This window comes from Microchirus variegatus (assembly GCF_963457635.1).
Source record: "Microchirus variegatus genome assembly, chromosome: 22".
Taxonomy (NCBI): domain Eukaryota; kingdom Metazoa; phylum Chordata; class Actinopteri; order Pleuronectiformes; family Soleidae; genus Microchirus; species Microchirus variegatus.
The window spans coordinates 10,850,048-10,869,376 of NC_139823.1; the positions used below are offsets into that span (position 1 = coordinate 10,850,048).

The following is a 19,329-nucleotide window of genomic DNA, read 5'->3' on the forward strand; positions in this document are numbered from 1 at the left end:
TGATGACTCATCTAAAACATGTTTTGAAGAATTCGATAGTCGATGCTAAACTAAATGTTTACAGTTCTCACAGCAGCGACACACTACTTTCCTTGAAGGTTTATTGTAAATATTGAACGCTGTAGCCACAGTTGCCATAGAAACACAACCAAAAAAAAAATGTGCAAATCTGCTTAAGTCTATTTTTCTTTTTCCTCTGATTCATTGCTGCAGTTAAATTTACTGACGGCAGCCGAAGTAAAAATTGTATTTTTACGTTCTTTTCACTGTTTTTTTCACACAGACGTTTAAAAGCATCTCATTCTCTTCTCGAAGTTGCTTAATATAAATTATCCAGGCTACTATAATACACATATGTGTTGTTGATTTTATTGTGATTCTTAGTAACAATTACTTATCTATACGTTTTAACTTTGTATGTTTAATGTTTCAGGACACTCTTGAAAACGAGATGGTGCATCTGAAGGGATTTGTCCTCCAATACCATGGAGTCTTCAAACTGGGGTACGTGTACACAAGCTTCCTCCTGAACAGAAATACTGTTCTTTATACCAGGATATGTGATCAGAGAGTCACCTAATCTCTCGCTCCATCTTAATCTAAATTCACTATAGTAAAGTGTGTGAAGTGTATGTGAGGAAGAGGAGGAGGATGAGAGTAAATTATCTTATTGGGAATAAATCTGCCTCCTGTGAAAAGTCAGTAGCTGACTATTCTTTGAGAGCTCGATATTTATCCTCGGGTATAAAAAGTTTGAGAAGCACTGCTCTAATAACATTTTCAAACAAACAAACTCGCCTCAAACACATCTACTGTTTATTGTTTTCTTAGAACTTGACATCCTGCACAGAGGCATATTGTAACAACATCATACACCGCTGGAAATGAGTCACTGTTGTTGCCGTTAACACCACTCGTACTTTTACTGCTGTGACACAAGATGTTTGTGCCGGTAAAATAAAAAGAAAACCTCTCATGCTCAAATTAAACTGTTCTGCGAAATAAAAGGTGAGTGGGGCTTTCGTTTAGAAAGTAAAACGCAAAGTTCAACGCAGACAGAATGTAAGAATATTTAAACCAAGCGTGGTTGACTGTGGTTCGTGTAGCTGCACGTTCAGCCATGTCATATATATTCAAAGACATGGATACAAAAAACTAAAGAGAATATGACAGTGTTACACTCCAGCTGTAAATCTCACGTGTCATGTGGAGCAGAGGATCTGGATGAAGCTAAGCGCCCTCCCTCTCCTCCTCTTCCTCAGCAAACTGATAGTGACGGTATTCTGGCTTCAGTTCCCACGTGCTTTTGTGAGTTCCTTTGCTGTTGTAGGTCCCGATTTCCCTCATGATTTCTTTGAGGTAAGTCTGCGCCACACAGGAGGAGAAACACACATTTGTTTTAGAGGTGAACTGGTGAATTGATTGGGTGAAGTTTTGCAAAGTGAAGTATTGTTTTTAGTGGCTCTGTGTTTCTGTCTGTGCTTCCACAATTGCACTTGCCAATATGACCAACAGAGGCCGCCAGAGGCTTGTTGCATGAGCCTCTGGTTTGGTCTTTAAACAGAAATGATGTAACATTATTTGTCTGCCGTGTCTTTCATCTGAACACAGGCTCTGTCAGGCAAAACTATCAGACCTGACTGAGGGAGCTGTCTACAACAGCAGTAGAGGGATGGACGGGGACGAGAAGAATTCTTCCTGTCGAGCTGTTTAACAACAAGGTTTTTGAGCAGTAGAATTCACCTCTGAAGCTTTTCCTTTACTAGAGCAATGTTGCTGTTGGCTCCAGCTGTTTGTGACCAGTGGCGATGGCTCTAAGACAGCAAGGGAAGCTCAGGTACCATGTTGTATTTACATTTCAATACTTAATGTGCACTACAACGAGATTAGAACGTATCACTATTTCGTTCAAAATCACGGACCGCCCTTGTGTGATTTACGTATTCCCGTAGCAGTTTGTATTAAAAAGTTAAGCACTATAGTTGTAATTAATGAGATTATTATTAAAGTATTTAAACCTCATGTAACGGCCCTGATTTCTAAAGATCAGCATCAGCCACAGAAATCTCTCTATTTTCCAGTGTCTCTGCTTCACAGATTATATATTCCTGTAGCGACGAACAGAAATAAATCTAACACAAATGTATTCTAGTGAGAGGGAGCAGCATCTCAGTCAAGCTGTTACTGACAGACACTATCCCCTCACCAACCACCGGGTGTCTCTGTTGAGCTTACAGAGAGACTCGGCTGCTTGAACTCATGAATAGCGGCTTTTTTGGGTTTCAAGACTTTTCATAATGGGCATTCTGGTTACTTTAGTTCGCTTAATTTGGGTGTTAGGCAAGTGCTTTCAGAGAGAAGTGATGGTGTGGAGTGTAAAGCGGTGTTCGACTCCCACTCAGCCGGTGGTTATGCAATCAGAAGCAATCAGGGAGAGAGAGACGAGGACCTCAAGGTCTCATCAGCACCTACACAGAGCTGTTTCTCCACAAGCTGGAACCAATCCATCGCACCGTATCGATTCACTCTGCGCTTGTGTGCGTACTTTAGGACCTTTTATGGCGTGAATACTTACCTTTTCAGGACCAGTGTTCCTCATGCAGACCAAAACCTGGTCCTAGTGAGGCAGAAAACTCATTTCTGAGGAACTGGTTTAGTTAAGGACTAAAGAAGAATTTGAATTGTGGTTAAGGTTAAGATTAGGGCGTTAATTGGCTGATGAATTAAAGTCACTGCAGTGTAGCAGTGGGCGACGTATTTTGCCAATAACAGTTATTAGTCAATATCCTTGAAAAATCTATTTTAATTGCCAGAGTTATAGCTCATTAACCGTTTGTGTGTGTGTGTCTTGCTTACCACAGGTTGTCTGGTGATGTCCACGAGGTCCTTGATGTTGTAATACTGGTGCTTCTCAAAGGCGGAGAAGAGCATGTCTAACACCACCTGCCGCTCGGCTCTCACCATCTTCCCCTCCGTCTTCTTCTTCTTCTCGTACTCCAGCTGAAAGTCGGTAGATTTGTAACAGTCGTGTGAACTGCACCTTCACAATGGACTTTTCATTCACAACAACAACAACAACAACACATGCAGGTAATCTGTGTCACTGGCCTAAATGACATGAATTACACAATACAGTCATAAATTAAATTCAACCGCACACGCACACGCACACGCACACACACACACACACACACACACACACACACACACACACACACACACACACACACACACACACACACACACACACACACACACACACACACACACACACACACACACACTTGCTGTTAATAACACTTACATTGAAATCATGGTTGGCCACAGGCTTGAAAACAGAAGTGACGGCTCTCTCCAGCTGCTGCGATAAACGCTGAGGCTTGGTGGACTCTTTAATCTGCAACCTATATATATATACATATACACACATACATATATGTGTGTTTATATACAGAGGAAGAGAGAGAGAGGTTGATTTACACTGACAGGTTTCCCCGTTGGCACAAAGCAACTGTCGGCACCTTGAGGTTAACTTAACCGAGAACTGGCAGCTGCTTTCTATTTTTTTATTTTTCTCATTTCGCCCCGCTCCTGTCACTGAACGTATTTTATTTAGATCGATGGCTGATGCAAACGCAGCGGAGATACCTGCTGTCCAGCCACGACGCAGCACTTTCATAATAATATCAACACTTCTGCTGTCGCATTAGAAACTTAGTTACTTTGAACTTCACTCATTTGACGATGTATCGTGAAAGTTTGAGATACTTTAACGAACAAAATCTACATGAAAAATGTACACGACATGAGTTTTTACAAGTACACGCATATGTGCTGCACTTTGCATGCGACCATCCACAGTCATGTGACTTTTCTGCTGTAAACGCTGATATTTGCCCACTTCTGTTTCAATTCAGGCTTCACTTTTCAAACCAGAAGACTTCCATCCATTTCTATATGCAGTCTGTGGTTGTAGTCACGTCCAAACGAACAAGGCCGAGGCTTCAGGGACTGAGGTCGGGTCAAGACCCAGACCGAGGCAGTTTTAAGAGGAATAGTTTTGTTCTCAGCCCAAGAAGTGCAGTATCCTCTCACTTGATTTATTCCACCAGTCATTTCCTGAGGCGTCTCGACTCACAGTCTCCGTCTCGTTGTTGTAGTCTTGACGACACAAAACTAGTGGAAAAGTGAAAATTCTGGCAAAACTCGCAAACACACACACCAGAACGACGTCTTCTGCCAAGATGGAGGCACATTCGCCAGCTGCTCTCCAAATGGTAGATTAGAAAACTGGAGTGAAAAGAACTGAAACAGAAAGTGGGCAAACGCGATCAATATCAGTGTATTTAACAGCAGACGCATGTCACATGACGGTGGATAGTCACATGATCCGCACAGCATAGTCTGGAAGTGTCACGTGACCCCTGGAAAAAAAAAGTCTAACACTCAGGGCAGAGACTGTGCATCTGCCACACAGCAAAGCCGTTGCTATAGCGATACCATCCACCAACACTGGCTGGATTAATGTCTTTCAATAAGAGAAAAAAAGAAAGAAAGGATGTGAGCGCTCAGTGAACACATCATAACTTGAAACACTTGAATGTTGCTTTGTTCAGAGGTGAAAGACTCAAACTGTACAGCTCATCCTGATGTGATTGTGATTCTCCAAACTTTATGAATAATTCATCCGTGCTCTGTGAGCTCCTTCTCTGGAGTGGGAATACTGTGGAGTTTTACTCTCTGAAACATCAACTTCAGACGCCGGCGGCACCGCGTTTGACTTTACTCAAACGCATCTTACTTGAAGTGTTTTGGCGTCTGTTTTTTGTTGTTTTTGTTGTGTGTGTTTTTTTTTAGCTCACTCCATTTTTTAAAACGGCAGAAAGTCTTTCACAAACTGTTAAAAGTCACTCACTTCTTTAGCTTCATGTAGTTGTCATTGACGACTGGTCTGCATTCAGCTCTGTACACCACCATCCCCTCCAGACGGATCTCATCTACAACAAACACACCAAATCATCCATTATTAATCCATCAATCAGTTTGCGTTTTCTTTAAAATAAATAGCACAAATAAGATTTTTTTTTTAAGCTTCTTAAATGTGATTATTTTCTGGTGTCTGGACCAGGATTTGGTCCGGTCCTGACAAAGTCAGTGTTTATGCCAGAAAGTACATCATTTTCTTTCAACAAATTAAAAGGCAAACTATACACTCTCTCTTAAGATAAACATGATTATTAAATCAAATCCACAACAGTTCACCAAACTCTGTGGTTCACATTCAACCGGCTCTGATCAACAGTTTTAGGATTATTCTCAGACACTGAAAAGCCAAACGATGAGACAACAGATGGGAATTATTCCTGAGAATTATGTGAAGATAGTATTTAATAGCTTGTGATGTTTGTCTTTATATACGTTTAAGATGAGATGCTAAACACTATTATGTTGTGTTTATTGTGCTTGTGCTCATTTAATTCTTTTTTTGTTTTCTTTCCTCTCATTGTTGTTTGTTAATATATCGTTTTTGTGATTATGCACTAACTGAAACAGCAGATCTCTGTTGGTTTTCCTGAGGGGAAAAAATTGAGTTTTCATGACCCAAAACCTTGTTATTTGAATGGAAAAAGCAGGATAAACGAGTTTCTATCTTCTACCATTTTACAAATACACTGGCGTTTTCAGTTTAATCAAAATGTGGTCCTTAACATTATTTATATGGAATAAAAATACAAAAATTACAAACATTAATACCTGAAAAGCATGAAGTTTCAGCTTCTTTTTAAAGCTCTTCAAAACTCACAGCTACATGTTCTGCTTTTTCTTTTTTTTTACCCCTCTCATTTGTTGTATTTAATTTTCAAGTTGTTCTTTCACAACCAGCTTTTAGCAAATAATTCCGCTGTTCAAAACCGAGACCTTTTCCCTTTTGAGCCGCTCGATGACTCTTCTGCTCCACTCCAGTCATTTTCACGAGCCAGTTTCATTGTTTATCCTTTTTTATTATTATTTTGTGTGTTTTCGACTGACCACGAGTCCAGTTGGTGAGCGTTGGCGTTACATTGGCTGCAGCTTTGTCTATTGTGCATTGTTGTATGAATTGGCAACTGTTTGTATCTGGACACAGAGAGAGAAGCAGAGTCAGAGAGGGTTTTTTTTTTACATTCTCTTACAGAACAGCTGAGGATCTCCAGCTGTGAAGCTCCGTCATCCAAGTGTAAGTGAATCCTCGAGGAACACATGTCCCTTGTCATCACGCTGTCCTCACTCACACCCTCTCCTCCCATTGTCTCCCGTCTCTCCCAGTTAAAAAAACTAGACAAACACGGGGGTTGAGACGCTGAGAAAACTATTCCAGGACACGACGCCTCTCTGTCGCCGACGTCAGCGTCTGATGACGGAGACGCAGCGGGATCAGCAGTCAGTCAGTGAAATCTTTTTGTGTATTAATCATTATACGTATATTGTAGCCGTCACTGCACATCTTAGTTTCAAGTGCAAATGCATCAAATCACTTGAGTCCTGTGTGAGTCATAGACTGTATATAAGAATGGACGTAGTTATCCAGTTTGACAAGTGAAGCTTTGGAAGTAGGACAGACGTAGATTACTAGAACATCAGTAATTGTGCAATACCGTTCAAAAGTTAGGGCTCACCTATACAATTTTTTGTGTGTTTTCCATTAAAAGTCACACTTTTATTCATCAAAACAGTTGCAAAATGAATAGAAAATATAGTCGAGACATTGACAAGATTAGAAATAATGATTTTTTGTCCAAATAATCATTTTGCCCTTTCGTCAAAGAACCAGCAAAACTGTTTTCAGCTGTGCTAACATCCTTGTACAAGGGTTTTCTAATCATCCAATAGCCTTCTAACACAATTAGCAAACACAAAGTCCAAGACACCATTACTCCAGGTCCAGGTCCAGGTTCTGGTTCTGGACAAATAACTTGGTTAGTAAAAAGTAAAATCTAATCTGTGCTAATCTAATCCAGTGCAATCATGTGACTCACACAAGAGTTTAAAGAACTGTAAGCATGTGATCACGTAGAGGCAGAAATTATATACCGTCACCGTGTAAATAAGGCCATAAGGCTGTTTAATAAAAAGGACCTGTTCCATAGGAAAGGTAACCTAAATCTGTTGTGATCCGGTGCTATATAGGTAGCTAATAATATAATGGTAGGAGAAAATATGGACATATTGGTGTCCATAAAATGTTGTAGTTCTGACAAAAATGTGGCAATATAAAGATATGAATATTGTATTGTTTTATATTCTTCTGATTGTCCACAAATCCCAGAAAGTAGAAGTGTGCCAAAAAATAAAAATCTGATATGATTCTTATTTACTACGATTCAGAATCGATATAAAATGTCCTAGAATTGATTTTTTTTAATATATATATATAAATAAAGAGGCACTTGTGATTGATTTTTGTTACTTATGCAATATGTGATATTGCTTTTATGCAAAAATTACAAAAATTCCATCCAAGCATGGATAAATGTTTAAAACTTAATCAAGTCCTACCAGAAAGATATAAACGGGAGAATATGTTCTGAACTTGTTGAGTTGGAATCAGGCTACGACTCAAACAGTAAATGTGTTCAGGCTAAATGAAGTCACATGAGATGCTCTGGTGATACGGACACAAACACCCACATATATATGTGCGGTGCAGGAAGATGTCAGCCGGTGCACCAGTGATGTTGCTTTGAATAGACTGTGGTCAACAATAGAGAGGAAGCCTTGTGGCACAGAGGAAACACAAACACACACACACAGTGCAGGAGGCTTCACTGTTCAACCGAGATTATTTTCTTTTTATTCCCAGCCTTGACATGTTTACTGTTAATCAAAGCTGAACAAAAGCGGAAACGTCTACCGTCGCCATGGCAACCCACACATGCCACCTGACGTCGCGCGTCCCGCGCCACATTCCGCCGAGGGTCAGCTTCTGATCTTACGAACTCTCCCCGCAAGCACGAGCGTCACAAATGCTCGCTAATGCTCATCTTCGCCCCTTCCCCGCAAATGGATACAATTACATGCAATTATTGGCTGCGAGCGCCGCAGCGTTTCGCTAGCAACATGTCTAAAAACACACACACACACAAGATGCATGTGTGCACGTGTTGGTGCTCCAGCTACACTGAACACATTCCAGATGTGCAGGAGTTCTGGTTAAACACGGTCAAGGCTGTCAAACACACTTCTGTTCAGGTCTGGATTCTGGATCCAGAACGAGGAGCAGAAGAGTCTTTTCTGATAAAATCACGGGTCGATGAACAAACGCGGCGTAGCGTAGCTCAAGGTTTCTGTGAGTGGGAGGAACACTTAAGATGTAATACTGCTCTCTTGTGTGTTGTAGTGATGGATCAGGAGGAGGTTGTTGTTGTTGTTTTTATCTTATCTTTTTTTATATGCATTTTCAATTAAGAAAAAACCTGAATGGGAGAAAAAGCCTTGAAATATCAAAGTTTGAAGGCTTGAGCGAAGTAGGAATGTAGGAATGGGTTACGGCTGAACGAAACTGAATAAATATCTAATTTTGACGTCGGAGGGACGTCATTATTCTCATTTTCATTGGAAAAACATATTTGAAATGATTAGTGCAGATCTGTGCGAAACTAAGATGTTCTCTTCAGTCTGTTGTATATGATGTGTAGAGATCCAGACAGCAATTCATCTAAAATAGTAATCTGACACAAATTCTGGCTTTAACCAGTATTGCGCCTCCTTCAGCCTTAGTGCGATTTTGATAAAATTGCGACTAATTGTTTTCGGCACAAATGAAGGTTTTATTTCTTGCATTTCTTTTCCAAACAACCTCAAAGTCGGCAAAGCACACACTGGTGCCCGAGTTTGAAGACTAAACAGTGGAGCGTAGAGATAGTGACCTATAGCAGGGGGTCTCAAGCTCAGATGACCTCAGTGTCAATGAGCATCATGTCTGGTCAGAAGAATTTCAAAGTAAAAGTGTTAGTTTTGATATTGAATGATGTACAGTACTGTGCAGAAATCTTAAGCCACCATTAGATTTGTTGTTTTAGCGACGCTATAACGAGGATCATTATTTCTACTTCACTTTACTGGAGCACATTCAAAAAATATCTATGCAGTTTAATAATGAAAAAAAAAAACATCCTCTACAGGTGTCAAGTATTTATCGTGATCTAACCACTACACTTTAACAATAACACATCTCTGTTAATACTGGAGTGGAACCTTAATTAATGTTACTGCTAAATCCTGTGTTTGTCTTACTATTTCATTAAAAAAAGAAATATCTGATGTAAAAAAAAAAAAGGTATTTTAGGTTTTGTTTTCCCCGCCATTGTAGCTCAGACGTAACTGGCAACCTGTGGTTGCTCGTCAGCTGAGACTCTACTGACTGCAATGATTGGTAGACGGTGGTAGGTGGCGCCACATGCCAAAACATGATTTGCAGTCTGCAAAATATTTTTTTTAATGCAAATATTTTGTCTGTACTGTTGTTTTTTGGAGAGTTCAGTTTGTTATATGAACATTATTCCTGAGTCTCTGTGACATATTAGGAGGATTTTATGGCCAGTTGCTTTAGATTTATTACATAAATTTACAGAAAAAACATCAAAGCTGGTGGTGCCATGAAACTTTTGCACAGTACTGTATATTTTGCATTAGAAAACATATTTATGCCGCAAATGATATATACTGAACCCCAATAACGAACACTAATGATGAGTATAAATCAATGTATTATTATAAAATATTGCGAACAAACGTTTTAGTATTATAATCTGTCCATAATATTCATTATGACATGATATTAAGTCACAGAAAATCAAGAGTTTTGAGTTTCACTCTTGGGTTTTAACAAGTCACCTTTCACACAAATACACACCGACAGTGGATCACACTAAAGCTGGTGTCACTGTGCTGAGAATCAGTGAATCAGCCACGTTTTCCATTACATTCCTATTCTTCTGTCGTGGATCGAGCAGCCGATTGTTCGCTGATGGATTCACCATTTAGTGGAAATGAATGCATTGAGAAAGGAAAAAGTCAAAACAAAAGGATCTCAAATGACTCGTTCCGTTTGCTGACTCATTCTTTTTAAAACTCCAGTAGGATCTGAATGATTCTGGGAGGAAATATTCAGTACAGTATTGTGCAAAAGCTTTGGCACGGACTGCTTTGTTGTTTTTGCGTCTGTGAATGATGTGACGACGGCGTGAAGTCGCTCTTATATATGAACAGGCTGTCAGTGACGAACTGGAGCTTAGAGGTGACCGCGCTTTTTCAGAGTCGGGAAACACGGTGCGCGTTAATACATATGTGGAAGGAAAGGTGATTTGTTAATTATTTAAGGATAGAGAGGAACGTGTGAGTGAAGACGGCAGAGAAAATGAGAGAGAAATAAGAGAAGGGTCACTCGTCCTCCCCCTCACACTCTTCTCTTACTTCCATCTGCTTGGAGGCCTTTTCCCCTCAAAGGTCTGACCTTCCTAATGTTAAACACAAGAAAACAGCTTGCCGCCCACCAGGCATCCATCCACCGTTTCTGTCTCTGGATAAAATCACCTCCTCTTTCCTGCGTGTGCACAAACACACAGAGAGTGTATACTGGGAGTTAAAGCAACAAAATACACATACAACGCCGTCATTAGTATGCAGATAACGGAGGCTGCAGCTCAGTGTTGTTAAAACTATCCTCTTCTCTTTTTTCGTTTACCAAAACTAATTTTTTTCCTCACACGCAGCAGCTCTGACTCATTGCATAAGCTGCTTCTGTTGCTGCGCCTCAGGCCACGCGAACTCCAACAGACGTTTGAGGATGATTTCATCGCTCCTCTATAAACGAGACTCTTTCTTACCTCTGATCTGAACTCAGCTCTGACTGAAGCCTGATGACCTGATGGTTAAAAGGTCATGTTTCAGGTGATTTTAACTCTTGAATAATAATTTGTAAAACTCTTAACTCAACGACTTAAGACGGTAGTATACATGGAAAATGGCAAGGAATTAATGGAGGGAAAATGGGGAAAAATCTAGTAGCAGTAGGTCTTAAAGAATGTGATGTTCAAACTCAAAGAAATAAGTGAGAAACGCAAATTTTTCTGATGAAACACTGCGACACAGACTCCACAGTCATTATGCGACGAAGCAACTCAGACCCTGTGATTAATGTGGATTATTTTCTTTGTACCACATTCTGGAGAACGTTCTGCTGGACCCCCAAATGTGAAATTTCTAAAACTGGGTTCCTCCTTTTTTCACTACTAAAATTTGAATTTGCTGCAATCAGTAAAGTCATGACACAAAAACAGAGGCAGGTATATTACCTTTATCTGACACTACAATAAGATCACATACACAACTGTCCTTAATAACACATACGCCTTTTTTTGCTTATTTTAACCAGAAAAGGGTCAAATGTCCTGTGAGTAAGTGCAATTTATTGTGTATTAACAATTTAAAATGAAGACAACACTATAGTTGTACGTGAACACCAGACACTGACGTACAGCCAGGCTAAATTTGAAATTGAAACGGTATAAAACATATTCAGAACAACATTTTGATGAGTTCAGGCCAAAAAATGGAAACTATGTACAGGCGTTTTTCTCCACTTTTTCCCTTGCTGGTGACAAAGACGCTGATTCGCCCTCTTCCTGCAACAGTGCAAGTGAAATTACCGTAATAACCATACGTTGATTTGACCTGAATTACGATAATTCAGAGTGTACGTGCGCGAATACACTTGGTGTTAAGCGTGTTGAGGCGTGTGCGTCCGTTATTTGTGTTCCCTGACACATTGTACACATAGATGCTACTGCTGCTGCTCAGGTTCAGGCAAATGTTTTGAAGGCATATTTGGCTTTTTGTTTTGCCCCTCCACACTCTTCTGTATACTGTATGCTCACACGTGCATAGTATCAGGGAGAAAAAAAAAACAAGCAGTAACCATGGCAACGACTGCATGTCAGGGACATGGTAACACAAAGCGAGTGCAGCTTAAATAAACTGCATCAGGCTGGAGTCGAGTGGAGCTCAGGTTAATCTCTCACACTCAAATATCAGTGGAAATCTATTTTTCAATGATCAATAATTTGTTAGTTGATATTTACAGCTTTAAATAATAAATCAAGACTTTATATTTGAACTTTCATATGATGAAGTTTCCGCTGAATCTTGATTGCGACGGCCGTCAGAAGTCTTTGATATGAGCGAGGTAAACCACATCATTACCTCTGTGATGTCAGCGGTAATGATGGTTTACAGGTACATGTGAGGGGATAATGATACGGCTGCTATAAAAAGCAACGAGTTGCCGGGGCTCACGATGACAGCAGCCTCGAGCCTCGTCAGAGAGTTTCAGTGATGCCACGATAAAAAAAAAAAAAACGGCGAAGCTGTGCTTTTTCAGAGCGCTGGAGCAAACGGACGGAAGAGCGCGAGAGTGGAAATCATTTTTTATGTACACGTAGGCTCAATTCTGATCAAACAAAACTGTCCGTGCGCACAAAATAAATGTATGCACAGAGGGTATTATTGACTGCACAGAGAGCACACACAGAGAGAGTAGGGATGCATGTGGAATGGTACGTCGTCCTCCGGTGGCAAAACAAACTCCGCTTGTTAAGATTTGACTGGAAATGATGTCAGTCTTTAAAACCAGATTCCAGCTGTCGATGACACTGGTGTTGCCTCATATTTCCACCAAAATAAGAACATTCGTCCGTTCATTTTCTACTATTTTATTCTCCACATGAGGCGTGAGAGTTAGCTGACACTGGGCAAACGCGTCAACCTTCACATCTAAGGTCAATTTAGAGTCCACTTAACCACCACCGTGTGGCCATTAACCGGGAGAATAATTTATAAAATTGACATAATGTGCTATTGAAGAAGATCTGAAACTAACAAAGGAGACCATTAACTCCATAGGAAAACATTTAGTGACATTATAAATCAAGTAGGGCTGCAACTAACGAGTATTTTCTCGATTAAGCGAGTAATGGTTTGGTCCATAATGCGTCAAAAAGTGTTGATCATTGTTTCTCAAACCTGGAAAAGATGATCTCAAATGTCTCATCTTGTCGTCTTGTCCAAAATACAATTTTTTTGTTATATGGAGCAAAGAAACCAGAAAATATTCACATTTAAGAAGCTGAAATATCAGAAAACTTGCTTTAATTCCTTAAAATAGTTGACGATTCATTTAGTAATCGAATAATAATTGATTACTCGAGTTATTGTTTCAGCCCTAAAGTCAACTGAGGAGTAACTTCAACTTTTCTTCAAACTGAGTTAGTTTTACAGGCAGTGGAGTCGCCCCCTGGTGGCAAACTGGTACTTCTGTCCTACATCTTTGGCTTCACATTTCAAACTGTAGGACTACGTTCATTTTCATGATATTAAGATGCTTGCAAGTGAACTCTAGAGAGAGTAGATTCTGGTGTGATCTGCACCAATCAGAAGAAGAATAGCATTTTCTCCATCATTCTCTCTTTAAGAAGTTAGCGAGGATAACAAGCTGAGTGGAAACCAAGCAACAGATCTCATCAGAGCCAGCTGTTGTATGCTTTCCACATTACGTAGCATCTGTGCTAATAATTTAGTTAGCGCTGGTCGAATCGGACCACATGTGCCGGTTTCCTGGGAACCACGGGTGAATGGAACCTGTTGATGCTCCATGAAGAGGAAACTGCTCGAGATTTGGATTTGTATCCACATCAGTGAACGGCGTTTCCCTACTCTGGATTTTTGTTTACATGGATTGAGGCCTTTGTGAACGTGAAGCTAAAAAAACAAAAAAACAATAAAACAATGGATTTGACTCACATCAGGAGGGAGCGCAACAATTAAGCCGAGCATTAGCCGCAAATGAACCCCGAGACGGGCCTCATCTGCAGAGGCGCACGCCTGTAAACAGAGCCTCGTCTGTACATGATGACACAACAAGGAGGAAACAGGAGAGAGGGAATTAGTCACTGATTGGATCTCCAAATATAATTTTCCATTAGAGCTCGAGGCCCAGAGGCTGCTTCATTAAAGGATTCCATTCATTAGCTTTGAAGAGAATGAATGGATGGATAGATGGAAGGTTGATAGGTAGGTAGCAGTGGCCACTGTTCCAAGACTTCCTCTAAAATGCCGTCAAAACGACTGTGTTGTATTTACATTTCAATACTAAACGTGCGCTAGAACTTAGAATTAGCTCATCTTATGTGATTTTCATATTCCCGTAGCAGCCCGCGCAAGAAAACCACTTGAACTTCAACTGTAAGAGGACACAGAATAGGTGTCGTTTCCACTGAGGTGAGCTCAACGATGATTGGACAAATGTGATACTTCCGTGGAAGCTCAGCTTCTCTCTGACTTAACGGAGCAGTGGGCGGGCGCAGATGCCATGTGGGCTTCTGCGTGATGACTGGAGGAACTGTCTGAAAGGCAGGACCAGTTTTTTGATTGACAGCATTGCTGAACCTTTTCTGCCTCAGTCACGTGTGGATTTTGCGAGGGAAGTCTGTAGATAAATAGCTGGTCGTCGTGTGTCATTTGCTTGCAGATAAAGCCCATTTTCATTTACACTGTAAAATTTAATGCGATTATAGCGTTTCACTTTTACATAATTAATCATGTTTCCTTGCTCTAGTTGTTCAATTGCACAATTTGTGTATAAATAAATGGCCCTGAAACAATTTTCCCCCGTTTCAAAGACCAGCGACTGCCACTGGGTGGGTCATTTGACGGGTTTGGTGCGGAAGAACCACACAGAGCCCTGACCTCAACCCTATCCAGCACCTTTGGGATGGAACTGGAGCAGAGATTGAGAGCCGGGCCTTCTCGTCCTATATCCGTGCCTGATTTCATAAATGCTCTACATAGTAGATGGACACAATTTCCCATAAGTCTCAAAAGAAGTGCGGAAGCTGTTATAGCTGCAAAACGGGGACAAACTCTGTTAAAGTACTGAATATGTCATTGTTGGGCAAACATAGTTAAAAGCAATAAAATATCAATGTAACTGAATACAAATCAATCAAAACCAATGGTAAATAGGCAACTTAGTGCAAGATAACGGACGTACAGCAGTGCAGGGTTTGTACTATATTGCTTAGATAAAGAAGTCGTCGTCTCTGTCAGACAGAGCGGATGTGTTGAACACTTTTATTGCTTGTGGTAATAATAAAGATTGTTTTATGAACCGGTCCTTGTGACAGCAAAGCAGTCACAACACATTCCCTGCTGCCTGTGACATGCATTCATACGCTGCATACATAATGAGAGCCAGTGCTGCTCTAAGTCGATCTCTCCCCAACTCCCAAGCCTTTTCACGATGGTGCATCACGGGTTAAAAAGCCATGAACAGAATTACAGCATATTTCAGGGGGTGAGGAGCCTCCAGCGCCCACGCTGTATACAGACCATAATATATACGGCCCTCAAGACAACGCAGAGAGGAAAAGAAAAAAAAAAAGAAGGCAGCAGCAAGTAATGTTTTCAGCGATAAAAGAAAAATAACCTTTAACCGAAGATAAACATGTCCCTCAGAACGAGATCCCCGCTGATTTGCTGTCATTCCACAGTCAAGGTGAACAAAAGGCTCACGTAACAGGAATCACGACGAGCGTCAAGGAAAGAAAGGAGGACTCATAATGTCATCGTTTCCCAGGGGAAGGAACAAACTATTATTGTTTTTACAAGAGGTAGAAAGGGTTTTTGGATAAAGACAGACAGACTGACAGTGATGAAGCTGAAACTTCACACAAGCAGGAAATTAAAAGTAGCTTTGCTTTAACTGTGGACAAACCTTCACAGAGCAGATTATTGATTAATATTAGTCTTTCAACGATTTTGAATGCATATCTAATTGCGATTATTTTTGCGATTAGAAATAATGGTCATTTTTACATCATTTTATTTTGAAAAACACATTTAAAATGACGTGTGTTTGCGAATCTGTGCAAAACAAACATGTTTTCTTCTGCCTGTAGAATATGACGTAGAGGTCAGTACTTGAGCTGTAACTAATGATTATTTTCTTCCTTAAAGGTGCATTATGTAATAAATCTAAAGCAACTGGTCATAAAATCCTCCTAATATGTCACATAGACTCAGGAATAATGTTCATATAACAAACTGAACTCACCAACAACAACAGTACAGCCAAAATACTTGCATTACAAAAACTCTTTTACAGACTGCAAATCATGTTTATGTTTTGAAATCATGTTTTGGCATGTGGCGCCACCTACCGCCGTCTACCAATCAATGCAGTCAGTAGAGTCTCAGCTGCCGAGCAACCACGGGTTGCCAGTTAGGTCAGAAAACAAAACCTAAAAGACCTCGGTATTTTGAATTTGAATGGAGTAACTGTTTTTTTCTCAACATTCTTTTTTATTTTATGGCCAGTTGCTTTAGATTTATCACATAATTCACCTTTAATTGTAATTAAAAATGTAAATGTTAAACTAACATATTCTTTCTTAAAATTATATTTATAGTGTCCCAAAAAACAATATTAATTTATTTACATTTCCAAAGATGTTTTTGATTCTTTTCATTTGACCTTTCAAACACACGCACAGACGCAGAGATGCAGAGAATACAGCCGACAGACTTCCATAATGAATTAAAGCAAAAGATTGACAGCTCCGAGCTTCGTACAAGACCCTATTTTAAGTGGTTGCCATGCCAGCTTCACAGCAGTCAGTGGCTCCATGTTACACCACAAGCTCTGAGAGCAGCGCCATGAATAATTCACCAGCTATAAGAGGTGGACCTCGCATGGCAGCGTTTTTATTTTAGGGGGGAATTCATTCAAACAGGTTTCAGGCAAAACAGTCGTGACGGGATTCTCCGTCCTTAAGAAGCCACTTTTTTTTCTTTTTTTTTTTAAATGAACGGGAGGCAGAAAGCAGGTCAAAGCTCCCACAATCCTCTCTGCTGCATCTTGGCCTCGTTTGCAATTCTAATTGAGTGTTGTTGATGATAGCACTAATCACTTTTGATTAGGAAATCGCCACAGAGGTAGAGAGAGAGAGAGAGCTGTCAATCTGGGATTTTATCTCAATTGAAAAGAGAAAAAAAAAAAACAAGGCAACATTCCAGTAACCTGCACTGATTATGTCTTTCACTTTCAGCAGTGGCTCTGGTGTTGATTCACAAATATCACACAACTGTCTCTCACAGAAAATCCACAAAATCATAGAAATTTATTTTTGTATCATTTGTATTCCAGGCCAAGGGAGTTATAATCCAGATTAAATCCTTCAATTTCTGTCCGAATTGGTAATATTCAGAGCAGGGCTGCAATAAATTTATCGTTGACTATTTTCAATAATCGATTCATCAGTTTGAGTGTTTTTTTGAGTTGCGTTTTTGGCTTCTTAAGTGGGATTATTTTCTGTTTCCTTGCTCTGTGTGAGAAAGAAATCAATAAGACTGAATCAATTTGGTTTGTGAACAAAATACAACATGCGAGATCATCATCATTTTGTGGACCAAACAAATACTCAAGAAACAAATTGCATTAGATTATATAAATAATCATAATCTGACATAATCTAATCGCGATAACTATTAATACGGTCTGATTTGACTCGTTTTTGATGATATTCCCCTGCCCAAGTTATATACAGACAAATATTTGTATTATTTGCAGTTTGTGCCGTCTTGTAATCTCTCATTTCTAAACACATATTTTGATTAAGTGCAAATTCTCCTTCAGACAATTTCCAAGAGCATTTTCTTGGACAATAAATCAGAGAAAATCGTAATCTTTCTCATTGCGTTGCTATGTGAACAGAGCCCCGGAGAAGTGGCCTTCACATCTGACGGGCAACTCTTAAGGCGTCAAAGCTTCGAATGAATTACCTGGTGCTGAACCTGTTCAATAAGAACAAATTAGCAGTGGAGCAGGTAAATGAGTGCACATTAGGTGCTTGTTTAATCGTTAAAGGGGTTGGGGAGATAAGGTCGCAGAAGAGACGAGTCTCCAAGACAGACGGAATCGACAAAGAAACAACAAACCAGAAGAGTTTGGAGGAGTGAGGTTCAGAGACAAATATGAGGCAGTACAATTATTCCACACTTCTTGAAAGACTTTTGCTATGTGTGTCTATGGGTATGTGTGCCCATTTATTATGTAGAGCATACAGCTTGTAGAGCAAGACCTGGCTCACAATCTCTGTTCCAGCTCATCCCAAAGGTGCTGGATGGGGTTGAGGTCAGGTCAAGTCGAGTTCTTCCACGGCAAACTCTGAGTCAAACCATGTATTTTATAGTCCTTGCTTTGTGCACTGAGGCACAGTCATGTCAGGAAACAGGAAAAAGGATCTTTCTCAAACTGTTGGAAGCATAGCTTTGTCCAGTGTTAAAATAGTCTGGAGCCTATGGAATTAGATTTGTGTCAAAAAGCCAAATTTTTTTAAACAACACTTTGAAATGAATCGCGCAAACAAAAAACGTAAAAATACGCAAATAAAATATTGATTTAATCATTCAAACATATTGTATTTTATTTGTTTGAAAGTACACTTTTTGTTTGCGATTCTGGCCTCGGGCCTATACGGCCGACCTGATTTTGTGGTTCATTTTTGTTTGCTTCTTAAAAAGTGTTCCTTGACATATATATAGTATATAATTAGAGCTGAAACAACTAATCGATTACTAAATTAATCGTCAACTATTTTGATAATCGATTCATCGGTTTGAAGCTTTTTTCATGATTAAAACAAGATTTCTGATCGTTTTAGCTTCTTAAAATGTGAATATTATCTTTGTTTCTTTGCTCCACATAACAGAGAAATAATTAAAATGTAATCATTTTGGTTTGTCACAAGACATTCGAGAACATCGTCATTTTCAGTTGATCAACGTTTTTTAACATTTTCTGGACCAAACGATTAATCGAGAAAATAACCGACAGATTAAAGATTACGATATATAACAACACGCTGGAATGGACTGTGATTTTCAAGTTTTATACCATATAAGTGTCCGAGGGATTGGCCAGTTTAAAATCTGGCCTTCACAGACAGACTATTGATCGTAACAGGACCCCAAAGCAAAGAGTCAGTCACTGCACAGGCAACAGTCGCTCAAACAGAGGAATGCTTGTCACCTTTGCGAGAAAAAAACCAGGATATTTTACATAAACACCTTTGCCGTTGCTCTCATTTGCATAAGTAAGTACAGCAGCCTACTTGTCCCCGTCATAACCAGAGAGGCGAGACGGCGACAGCGTGCCAGCGAAAAAAAACCCCCCGAAAATAAACTGGATCGCTTTCCAAACAGGTTCCAGTTCACAAAGCGCTGCGTGGTAAACAG

General features: G+C 39.9%; 1 protein-coding gene across 1 annotated transcript in view; it reads right to left on the reverse strand.

Moving 5' to 3' along the window:
* Nucleotides 1-1,230: 1,230 nt before the first annotated feature.
* Nucleotides 1,231-19,329, reverse strand: part of LOC310943250 (general transcription factor IIF subunit 2-like) — a gene marked incomplete at both ends in the record, with an annotated part of 38,691 nt that continues 20,592 nt past the window's right edge. Inside the window, 4 exons of the mRNA XM_083908776.1 lie at nt 1,231-1,365; nt 2,857-3,000; nt 3,305-3,404; nt 4,916-4,997. Coding sequence (XP_083764902.1) covers nt 1,231-1,365; nt 2,857-3,000; nt 3,305-3,404; nt 4,916-4,997 — 461 coding nt within the window. The remainder of the gene's footprint in view (nt 1,366-2,856; nt 3,001-3,304; nt 3,405-4,915; nt 4,998-19,329) is intronic.